This window comes from Elephas maximus, chromosome 9, assembly GCF_024166365.1.
Source record: "Elephas maximus indicus isolate mEleMax1 chromosome 9, mEleMax1 primary haplotype, whole genome shotgun sequence".
NCBI lineage: Eukaryota > Metazoa > Chordata > Mammalia > Proboscidea > Elephantidae > Elephas > Elephas maximus.
Window position 1 is genome coordinate 36,561,923 of NC_064827.1, and position 12,482 is coordinate 36,574,404.

At 34.8% G+C, this 12,482-nt stretch overlaps 1 protein-coding gene across 1 annotated transcript in view; it reads right to left on the reverse strand.

Annotated features, from left to right (window-relative positions):
• CAAP1 (caspase activity and apoptosis inhibitor 1) overlaps nucleotides 1-12,482 on the reverse strand; it is a 40,731-nt gene that overhangs the window by 12,320 nt on the left and 15,929 nt on the right. The window contains exon 5 of the mRNA XM_049895996.1: nucleotides 3,008-3,081. Coding sequence (XP_049751953.1) covers nucleotides 3,008-3,081 — 74 coding nt within the window. The remainder of the gene's footprint in view (nucleotides 1-3,007; nucleotides 3,082-12,482) is intronic.

The window sequence follows — 12,482 nt, forward strand, 5'->3', positions numbered from 1 at the left end:
AGTTCGAAGCCATGAGGAACTCCTTGGAAACCCTATAGGACAGTTCTACTCTGTCCTATAGGGTCTCTGTGAGTCGGAATCGACTCGAAGATAATGGGTTTGGTTTTTTTTGGTCACTATCATATACTGGGACTCATATGAGTCAGAACTGACTCGACGGCATTGGGTTTGGTTTTTTTATCATATACTGGGAAACCATCGTAGAATAGTGGTTAAGAGCTATGGCTGCTAACCAAAAGGTCAGCGATTCAAATCCACCAGGCGCTCCTTGGAAACTGTATGGGGCAGTTCTACTCTGTCCTATAGGGTCACTATGAGTTGGAATTGACTCAATGGCAATGGGTTTTTTTTTTTTTATCATATACTAATAATATGTCATGTAACATGATTACTTTATTCTGAAGGAAAATTCAGTGTTGCTTTATGCATTGGCCTACTGAACAATGGTTTATTTTAGTACGAAATAAGCTTAAAAAAGCTTAGATGCATGTTTTTAAATGGTCAAGCCATTAAATAAAATGACAGAATATATTCACAAGGAGCATTATATGTTCCATTGTTATGGCTCTCACTATGAGCAAGAATAGCTACTTATGAAAGAAAAGTTACAGATAATAAATACTAAATTGATTTTTAAAGTTTTGCAGAGTAAAAATAGACAGTATTTATTCATTCAGAAAAAAGGCAATCATCTTCATTGAGCCTACTAAGGTTTTTCTGTCTTATTGGACCTCAGATTCCTGGGCAACTCCAAGCAAGTTACTGTCTGGTTCAGATTTCAGCTAAATTAGTATTTATCTGGATGATATTCTACATAATGAATTTTCTATATAATTTATGTTTATTCTATTATGCAACAAAACCTTTTGCACTTTAATCATTTTTATAGACCTTTTTTCTAAAAACCTGTATCTATTTCCCTGCTTTATTAAACACAAGAACTGACAATTTAACCACTTCCTACAGATTTAGTCACCACATGAGCGTGAATTATTATATTGCATAGCAGTACTGCTGCACTTTGGTCTTGTTTTCTCACCTCTGCTTGTTGACATTATTGATGCCATCAGAGTGTGTCCTTGATATTTCTGATGCCTGATTGAGAACCTGAGGGTTGTCTATAGGCTCCTGTGCATAAAGGTGTGGGCTTTGTGACATCTCAGGTCATTTGTTCTCCCTCTGCCCCCATGGCTCATTTTCAAATGACTGGAGTTACCATAAGGAAATTGCAGCAAAACAGGCTGACACTGGGAAGGGAATTCTAAGAACTCTAATACCAGGCGCTGTACATATGGAACACAAGTCTACGCTGACAGACGTGGGGCTGCCGGGAGCTGACACCGACTCCACGGCAACTGCTGTAACTGGTAGTATATGGGAGTAGAAAAACACCTTCCCTTAGAGGGCAGCACTGGCTAATTCGTAAAATATTGCCTCCACTCCTTTTTTCCTAAGGAACTGGGATTAACCTGCACATTCTAGCTTTTTCTATATTTTATATGATATTCTTCCTTCCCCAAATGATCTCCCGTATTTTACGTAAATAACGCCCACCTTCTACATTAGTTTGCCAACTCCACCCTCCCCCAGGAAGGTACTTTAATAAATGGGCTAATTTTTTTTTCACATCAACATGTAAAAAAAATTGGCACGGCAGCACTTATAAAAATACCTTGTGGGCAGATGGGGCGGTTGACAAACAAACATAGAAGGCAAGTATTATTTGAGTAAAAATATAATAACAGTGTACCCTGCACATTATAGCCTGCTCATTTGAGGCAAAGAGTAGAATCAAAGGAAAAAAAATAGCAGTGTTGTCCAATATGCATAGTGATATAACAGAATTGAACTAAGGATACGACTATGACTATAATATATGAAAATGACTTATGTTTAGCAGGAATTTATATATATATGACAAATATATGTAAATGAAACTATGAATCTGAGTTTATGTACGTGGGCAGTATTCAGAAGTCATCAGAGCACAAAGACATAATTTTGTCAAGCTATTTCTGAGACTAACATAACAGGACTTCTGAAAAGCATGGGAATTCCCAAAATCATCAGAAGTATCTATAAGCCCCATAGTACATAAACGAGAACTACAGAAAAATCTAGAGTTTGTTCTCCCCACATATAAATTGAACCAATCTCAAAAATAATTACCCAATTTTATTTTTCACTTTGTTAATTAAACATTAGTAACAGACCACAGTGGGGGAAAATTCTGCCTAAGTAAACAGGTGACCTCCTTTTCTATACCAAATATGTTCTTATGACTCAGGTTTTAGAGAAACTATTCTAAGATATCAAAGATTAGTTGCTTACTCAATAGAAAGCACAACCCTCTTGGCAGCAACAGGTTCTTACTCCTCTAAATTAATTTTATCAGGAAAATGGAAAAATGTGAGGTGGCATTTCAGTAACTAATAAAAATTTATTATACTTTCAATTTTTCCTACTAGGCATGAGAAGAAACAAAAAAGACATTTAGGAGATTAGCCCTATTAATCTAACTTGGTTCTAATAAATTACAAATTACCACTTCACTTCTGCTAGATGGTACTGTCAAAAACTACTGATTTAGAGAAAACAATAAGTAGAAAGTAAGCAAGGATAAAATATCTCTGCAAAAAAAGGGAAAAAAGTTATCCTATAAAATTTATGACTTTTTTCCATATACAACCTAAAGTTACCCAGATAACATATCTTCAATATTCTGCAGTTAAGATCTGTAGTAGAGATTGCTGAACTAAAATTATTCACGATGACAACTTTCTCGGAGAATCAGCCACTATACATTACTGAGATAGGTTCTAGTGGCTTAAGGAATCATGAATGAAAGAATGTGTTCTTGACTCTTTTGATCTTGGACCAAATAAATGGTTCTTTTTCCCTCTCTGTAAAGTGGAAGTGAATTAGAACACTGTGAAAATGTATTATTGTTAAAATGCTTCTGAATTTCAGGTAAGTGTTATACAAAAATTAAGTACTTAATCCATACCTTGTTTTAATTCTAAACCTTCAGGTTGCTTGTTCTCCCTCAGGGATGAAGTAGAATCTATACACATGTCTTGTCTGAGGAATGAAAAGAAAGAAAAACAATTTTTGAAGCTACATTAAACCAAATACTATTTACTGTCCACGTTCCTAGAATTCAGTTAGGCATTTGGAAAGACACACTGAATTCTTCTAAGCCCCCAGAGTAGCATTTGGTGCACTGTGGAAATACAGAAACATGTACACAAGTGTCAGAAGCAGCAGCAGCAGCCAATTTAAATGGTGCACTTCTTTGTAAAATCAAGAGGCAAACTTGGAAGGAAGACAGAGGTAATTTTTTTCCCCTTCTAATACTCTGCAGGGTAGCTGATGAGAGAAATCACAACGCACAGCAGTATCCAATAATTTTTCAAGTTCGACTGTTGAATTTAATGGGCACTTCAGCATTCAAATTATTTTATATTCATGTAATTTCATACCTCAAATGCTCTGATGTCTACAGTCTGTGGGAAATGCATTTTTTATATACATATGCCATCCAAGTAAACGGATCAAGCGTAAGATCATGCCCAAAGAAAGTTTTGATTCATCATGTTCTGCAACAGAGCTACAAACTAAACTCAGGCGCTTAGAGGGTGTTACATGTCACAAATACTTTTCAGCTAAAAACTCAACTAATCAATTAATTTCAACTATTCAAGCGAGACCGGTGACTATTTTCTACTAGTTTCGTAGTATCTAACCTTCCAAGAAGTTTTATACATACTCTAAAACCACTACACTTGATATATTTAGGAAATTTTTCTACTCATAAAACTATTTCTACCCAGTTAACAGTAGCAAACAACTGAAATAATGAAAGAGGGGAAAAAAAGAAAAGATTTGTGATCATTTATTTTAGGTTACCATATTCTTCGCAGTCAACATACCGGCACTTTGATCTTTATTTTGTATTAAAATTTTACTAATTTAAGCAGGAACTCAAACACACTATAAAATAATTTGGACTTTGTATTAATTATGACATCTGAGAGATTTGTAATTCAGATGTCTCCGTTTTTTATACTTATTTCTAATGTCACCTGCTCTTTTATTTTTTCACCAGAATAATTAATTGGCAGATCCCAAGGAGGATATCGACAATGCTCCTTGAAAATCCAGGGACAGATTAAATGCCAACACACTATATTAAGAGCTTTGCAAGGAATAAAGTTTCAGTGTGTTACCTCAAGCCTTGCAGTCAAATTAGATTTCACCTACTGGGAGCATTAATCTATTTCGAAGCACCTTTCTGTAGAAAAAAATGTTTACACTTACACATCCTTGAAAAGCACTTCGTCCTTCCTCTAAACACACACATCTAAATTTACAAAGAAATTGCTCCAACAAAAACATAATGTGACATCCCCAGCAAAAGTCAGGTGGACCGTACATGAAGTTCTGAGGACACGACATATGTAATATTTTAGCTGAGAATGTAAAACCTACGTTTAAGAAACATCAGACAAACCCAAAATGAAAATAAGGAATATTCTATTAAAAGAGAAAGAAGGGTTTGTTTGTTTTTTTTTTAATGGTAATGTTATAAAAGGCAAGTTTGTGGAAATATTTCAGGTTAAAGGAGGCTAAAGAGACATGACAATTAAATGTACAAGCACACCTGAGACTGCTGAACTAGAGGAGGAAAATGTTATAAAGAACATTATTGAATCAAATGACAAATTGAAACATAGATGGTAGACTGGATAGAAGTATTGTATCAGGCTAAATTTACTGAGGTTGACAACTATACTGTGGTTATAGGTAGAATACCTCTGTCTTTACGAAAAACACAATGTAGTATTCAGGGGTAAATGCCATGATGTATGTTACTTACCATCAAATGTTTCAGAAAAAATATACATACATATACATGAAGAGTGTGTATGCAAAAGTAATAAAATGTTAATTGGTAAATCCAGATAAAGGGTATATGAATTTTCTGTACTATTCTTATTCTTGGAATATTGTAATGAGTTTGGAATTATTACCATTTTTTTTTTTTAATTAGTAACAATGCAGTAAAACTAGCTTCTCTGTGAAAGTCCCTTGAAGCTCCTTTAAGTAAAATAGGCTCTTCTATAGGGTCCCTATGAGTTGGAATCCACTCGATAGCAACAGGTTTAAAGACTATTTGCTGTTAGAAACAATTTATTTTGGTACCCAATGAGAACTTCTATAACATTCTATTTTATCTCAAGCTGGGTTTGAGCAGGCTGATGAAGAAAGTCACCACAGAGAATTTCAAAGAGTAGGTACAGGACACCACCCTGTGGCTGAAAAGTGAAAAGCCAGATGTTTTTATACCAGTATTATCAGAAGTTGAAAAAAATCCCAGAAATAGTGTAAAATTTTAAAATCTATACTAGCTGATTTTTCCAAGATGTAGACTTTATAATTAAAATTATCATATGGGTTCAAAGTTCTCTGATGTGATTTAAATTCATTAAATAGCATGAAAGGTGATGTATTTGCGAAAAAAAGAAGTGTATTCAAGTTTAAGAAAACTACAGCATGCACATATGATACATTTTTATTTCTAGCTTTATGAAAGTAAAAAAATAGCTACTAGCAAATAAGACAAACTAGGTGCAAGAGTTAGGAAAGTTAAAGAAATTGCAATTTACACTCAAATGACATTTAAACATTTCTATCAATCATTTTAAAACTATGTAAGAATTTTAAAACAACTGGAGAGGAGAGTAGAAAGAGAAGATAGGAGAAGACAGGGAGACAGGGAAAGGGATACAAAGACAGAGACAGAGGAGAGGAAAAGAGAGAGAGAAGAAAACAGACTGTGCCAAAGCTGGTCTGGGTTAAGAATCTTCTTATGACCTTTGTGCTCCTTTCCATTAAAAAAAAAAAAAAAACCCTTATTTTTATTTTCTAATTTCCTTCCTCCATCTGCAGTGCCCCTTCTTTTTGAATGCAGCTTAATTTGCAAGCTTGGCCCTGGATTATAACAGAGCCCTAGATCTATCCTCAGAGTTTAGGGTCTCAAGTCATCACCAGTCCAACTTTCCTTCATTTCCCTCAAATACTATTATCCACTCACAATCCTTTCTTGCAACTCAGTGCTTTTTTTTTTTTAATAGAGTAATACATTGGGAGGTTTGTGGAACTTAAGAACAATCACACATGTATTACTAAAGATTTTAAATAATTCTAAACAGGAAAAAAAAAGTCAGTTTCTTTCCAAATGAAAAACACTCAAAGATGTCTCAATAGAAAAATAAGGAAACAGAACCAAGCACAGCCTGATTCTTCCCATTTTGATAAAAGTCAGCTGACAGAGAAGCAGGTAAAATGACATCACAAAAGAACAACCCCCAATTCTCTCCACACTCCTGGAATTAAACAACAGAGACTGCCTGAAGCCAGCCTATCTTAAAAATAGGAGATGGGCAAGGAAACTAGAGTAGCCAAAACAATTTCGGAAAAAAGAAAAGAGACAAAGTTGGAGGATGCAAACTACTGGATTTCAAGATAACAAAGCTACAGAAACCAAGACAACATGGTATTGGAGAAAGGATAAACATATAGATTAATGGAACAGAATACGGTCCAAAAATAGCCCCAGACATATACGGTCAACTGATTTTTAACAAAGGTGCAAAGACAATCCAGTGGATAAATGATAGTCTTTTGAAAAAATGGTGCCAATACAACTATCTATATAAACATGATTCTCAATCTGTATCTTGCACCACATACAAATATTAACTCAAAGTTGATCAAAGACCTAATTGTAAATCTACAAAATCATATAAGACACAGGAAAAGTCTTTGAGAGTCTAAGTTAAACAAAGATTTCTTAGATATGATATCAAGAACATGATCTATAAATAAAAATAAATTATAGTTCACCAAATTAAGAACTTCTGCTCTTCCAAAAATACTGTTAAGAAAATGAAAAACCAAGACACAGACTAGAAGAAAGTATTTCCAAGTTACACATAAAGGACTTGTATCTAGAATATATAAAGAACTATGAAATCATAACAGTGAGATAACCCAATTTTTTAAAATAGGTAAGAAATGAAGTCACTTCACCAAAGAAGATATATGGATGGCAAATAATCACATACGAAAATCACAGTGAAGTACCACTATACATATATTAAGATAGCTAAAATTAGAACAACTGACAAGTGGAATTTTCATACATAGTATCAGCTAGGATGCCGAACAAAGTGGAGCTTTCATACATAGCTGGTAGGAATGCAGAACGGTCTAGCCACTGCAGAACATGCTTTGGCAGTTTCTTAGAAAGTTAAACATACACTTACTATATGGCCAGTAACCCCACTCTTAAGTACTTGCCCAAGTGAAATAGAAAACCTATGTTCATACAAAAACTTGTACGCTAATGTTTACAGTGGCTTTATCTGAACCAGAACAGAAAAATTACAGGTTAAAGCCCTGCTAGAAACCTAATCTCCCTATTTGAAAACAAGGGCAGTGTACACGTTGCAGAGCAATCAAATCTCTTGCCGGTCAGATTTTGCAGAGTCAGAAAGAGCCATGCGCTGCTCAAAGATGGCAGCCGACCCTGCCACTATGAGTGTGTGTCACTTTCCTCAATTCTGGCAATAATCCAGTCTCACACATCAGGTTCCCGAAAGGGCTCACTTACGCTTCTTCCAAGTCTCCCATTCCAGGGCTTTGGCCTATAATTTTTTCCATTTCAGTTATGGTTTTGGATCACCCCAATTTTAAAAATTTGGGTCTGTTCTGCTTTTGCTTCATCGGCCATGACCAAACCAGTTCGACCTGGTTCAAAGCCCTAGAAAGAATCAGCCTTGCTGACATCCTGACTTTAGCCCAATGAAACTGATTTTGGCTTTTAACCTTCAGAACTGTAAGAAAATAAATATGTGGTGTTTAAAACCACTAAGTGTTAATTTGTTAGAACAGCAATAAAATACTATACTTATTAATTTTAAAAATAAATAATTTCCAGCTTCTGGGAAAAATCAGAGCATGTAGGAACAAATCAAACACCAGGACGAAGCAGAAGCAATCTGATAAAGCCAGCAGGTGAGACATTCTATGACAACTTACCTAGTTTCCTCAACAAGTCAAAATCATTAATAAAAAAAAAAAGGAAGCTAAGACAGTTCTAGATGAAAAAAGACTTAAAGAGACATAACCAAATGCAATGTGAAGACTTCACTTGTATTCTGTTTTAAAGACATCACCTGGAAAAATACCTTTTTGGGACATCTGGGAAAATTTGAATATGAAATGGCTATCACATATTAGTGAACTATTGCTAATTTTGTTAAGTGTTATAATGGTATTATGCCTATGTGGGAAAATGTCTCTATTTTCTAGAAATGCAAACATAAGAACTTAGAATCAAGATATCTGTTACTGACTTTAAAATAGTTTTAAAAAAAGAAGATGAAGCAAATAGGGAAAAGTACTATAACTGTTAGATCTAAGCAACAAGTATATGAGATTCATTATAGTGTTATCTACCTTTCTATATGCTTGACATTTTTAGTAACAAAAAGTAAATTATCCCAAGTTCTCAAAGGTCCCCACAGAAACACAGAGTGAAAATCATATGACCTGAATGGAGTGAAGATCCATCCCATCTAGGACCTCAGAGATTCAATTCCTCCCATTATTAGGAATGTTTTAGTGATTCTGGGGAAGTGCCTATCTGCTCACCATTTAAAAGTAACTTGGTCAAGGTATGCTTTAAAGTAATCAGAGTGGGAGAAGTTGAGGGGGGTTAAAATAGTATGGAATGGGATATACTAAGTAATAGGTATGCAAGGACTCAATATACTATCCTCTTTTGTGTTGAGTTTCCATAATAAAGAGTTAAACAAACAAAAAAAGTAACTGGTACAAAACAATCCCGTACATTCCAAAGTGGTTGTGTGAGTTGGATAAATCAAAGGTCAACTTCCTAAATGTATTATCCCCAACAAGGCCAGCAGGTCTCAGGTCTACCTGAGGCCGGTTCTTGTATCCATTGATAAAAAACGTTTAATTATGTATGGCAGGTTTATGCTACTCATATATTCAGTGCTCCAGCGCACTATAGGTTTTACTCAAATACTTTATTTCTTTTAAGTTTAACAATAGGAGTTTATGAAGAACTCTTATTTCCAACAAGTTCACTTTTGTTGAAACTTACTGACAGAGTTTAGGGTATGGCTAAATATCACTGCCCTTTGAAAGTTACTTATACATACAAAAACTCCACACCTGCCACAGAGTTCTACCAGACATAATTGGTAGAGTCCTGCAATAGAAAAACGGTTGTATACACAACTCTGGTTGTTACTCTTGATAAGACTACAATTGAGCAAACCAAAAGAACAGCCCAATATTTTCAAGAACAAACACCCTATTTCAAGGCTCCATCATCATTAAATCCCCTACATTTACGTAGTATGGTTTATTTTATTCTATCATTCCTCAGTGCCTAACCGACTATAAACAGCAGTACAGAGGAAATTTCCGGTTCTGAAGCACGGAATAACTGGTAGACTACTTAAGAAACATAATTATAACAATGTACTAAAGTTTAACATAATATAACTAGTAACCAGTATATTATAAATAGTAATAAGTAACTATTTGACCCCCAACTTGCTCCTTTCAACCATTTTACATTTCAAGAATACCCATGTACTTCATTTTAAACAAAACTACTCATACTTGAGATTTACAAAACCCAAATCCCAAACCAAAGTCATTGTTTTCAAGTGGATCCTGACTCAGTGACTCTACAGGACAGGAGAAAACTGGTTTCCAAGAAGCAGGCGGTGAATTCTAGCTGCCGACCTTTTGGTTAGCAGCTGAGCTCTTAAGCACTGCGCCAACAAGGGCTCCAATTTACAAAAGGGACAACTTACATGGCAATTTTAAAATAAGTCTTACAAAAGAAGTTTTCACTTCACAAAACAATTCACTATAAATTACCTTACCCAGCAAAAAAAACCCAGTGCTGTCGAGTCGATTCCGACTCACAGCAACCCTATAGGACAGAGTAGAACTGCCCCACAGAATTTCCAAGGAGTGCCTGGCAGATTCAAGCTGCCAACCCTCTGGTTAGCAGCCGTAGCACTTAACTGCTACTCCACCAGGGTTTCCACGTAAATTACCTTAGATATTTAAATAGTCCAGTGAAAACAAAATGGTTCTTTATAAATATTATGTGAATCTCTAAGGCCTATTTAGAAGTATCCAGATTTTAAAAAAAGGTTAATCATTAAAAATTAGAATTTGATAAAAACCAATTTAGAACATGTCCATCTTCTGATAGGAAAGTGGCAGAGGCTAGGGCACGAGTTCCGGTACATTCAGACAGGAACTGCTTCATTACCCCAACATTACTAATTACCTACAGAGAAATGCAGCCTCATTTTCACTGACAACTCCCTCTATATCATTCACTAAAAGCACATTAATTTAAAATTCATAAAGAGAGCAATTCTAAAATATTGCTGATACCTCCCTAAAGTGTTTGTACTTTCATTCTTTATGTATTAAAAAAAAAAACCTCAATCCTGATTATTTTACTGCATTATTCAAGACTTAAATTTCCTTATAAACACATTCTTTATAGCACAATTATATAATGTTATAGGTCAAGCTAATAGCTGTTCTTATTTTTTGTGCTATTTTAGTTATAAGTTTCTCCCAGTCCATCTCCAAATGGAGATAGCACTCTAATTCCATATTATTTACTTAAAATTATTGTTCTCATTAAGTAATTCATCTTCATCTGTAACATTTGCAAATCTTGTCACAATTCTTAGTAGTTTTAAAACACTGCAAAATTACAGATACTGACGTTTTCAGATTACCCACAATATAATCTCACACTTGTTAAACTGAAGGTATTTAGAAACTGTACATGTTATATCTTCATAGTTGCTAAATCTCATTCCTACTGAAATTGTTATAAAGTTAACATCTATTCATTCATTTAAAGTTTGAAGGTAGCCCACTCTCAATAATTTCTTATAACTACTGCTTCCTTGGTATTATTTTTGGTAGTAAAAAACAAAAAACTACTGTAAGGTAAAATAAAAGTAGGCAAATAATCTTTTAAACAGCAGTAGAGATCAGGAAATTTGGCTAAAAAACCTGCATTTGAACGCCAACTTTAAAGGATAAACAGAATTTAAACATATAAAGGTGACAACGTGAGGAGATAAAACTGTAAAGAGAATTTTAGATTTTTTTTTTTACTTGTGCATAAACATTTGTGTGTATTTCTGTACCTTAAAATCTTTAAGGGGGTATAAAAAGTCCCTGGGAGGTGGAAATGGTTAATGCACTCAGCTGCTAACTTCCTAACCGTTACACCACCCAGGGACGGTTAATATACGCAGGGTGTATGATATACTACATACACACATGCGCACATCTTATACTGAATACTGTCACTTTACAGATTCTGATAAAAACTATAATAAAGGAGCACAGGTAGCACTGAAAGAAACTGTCAAAATTTTCATGGATTTTTACTAACACAGATCTCTCTATGTTATTAAAACTATTTTTGTTCGTTAAAATTAGGATGAGAAGGTAAACCTGCTAAGAAGCTAACAAAGGGAAAATTGTTTTAAAGGCCAACCTTTGGCTTTTATGTATTTTCTCTTCAATACATGTCTCATTTTACAGGCATTTCGTACACCAAACATTCAGGCCAGTGCATTACCCTGTAGCACAGCAAAATATGCCTGCCATACAAAAAGAGAGCAAGCGCCCTCAACTCCAACTAATTTTTTGCTCTCCCAGGAATAATCACTTAATATGACTTTATAAACAACTTAAATATCCAGTTTTTAGTGTTATATTGTTAGGTTTAAATGCAGGAAACCATTTCAAAGTTTTTTTAAATCTTGTTTAGGTCCAAGAAAATACCTACGTGGCCTTAGCAAATCAATCAGTAACTTTGGCTTATGTCTAGGTTTTAATCAAGTATGTTGGGTTAGTTTTCTCCTATGGCTACCATAACAAATTACCACAAACAGTAGCTTAAAACAACATGAATTTATTCCCTCATAGTTCTGGAGATCAGAAGTCCAAATTGAGTCTTCCTGGGCTAGGATCAAGACACAAGCAGTGTTGCATTCCTTCTAGAGGATCCTGGGGAGAATCCATTTCTTTGTCTTTTCCAGTTTCTATTTTTTTTTTTTTTTATAGGTTGTTTACACTCCCTGGCTCATGGATCCACATCCATTTTCAAAGCATATTACTCCAACCTCTGCTTCTATCATCCCATCACCTTTTTCTGCCTTTGACCTTCTTGCCTCCCTCTTATAGGGATCCCTGTAATACATTGGTCCCACTTGGATAATCCAGGATACTCTTCTCATCTCCAGATCCTTGATCACATCTACAAAGTCCCTTCTGTCATATATGTTAACAGATTCATAGGTTCTGGGAAATAGGATGTTAATATT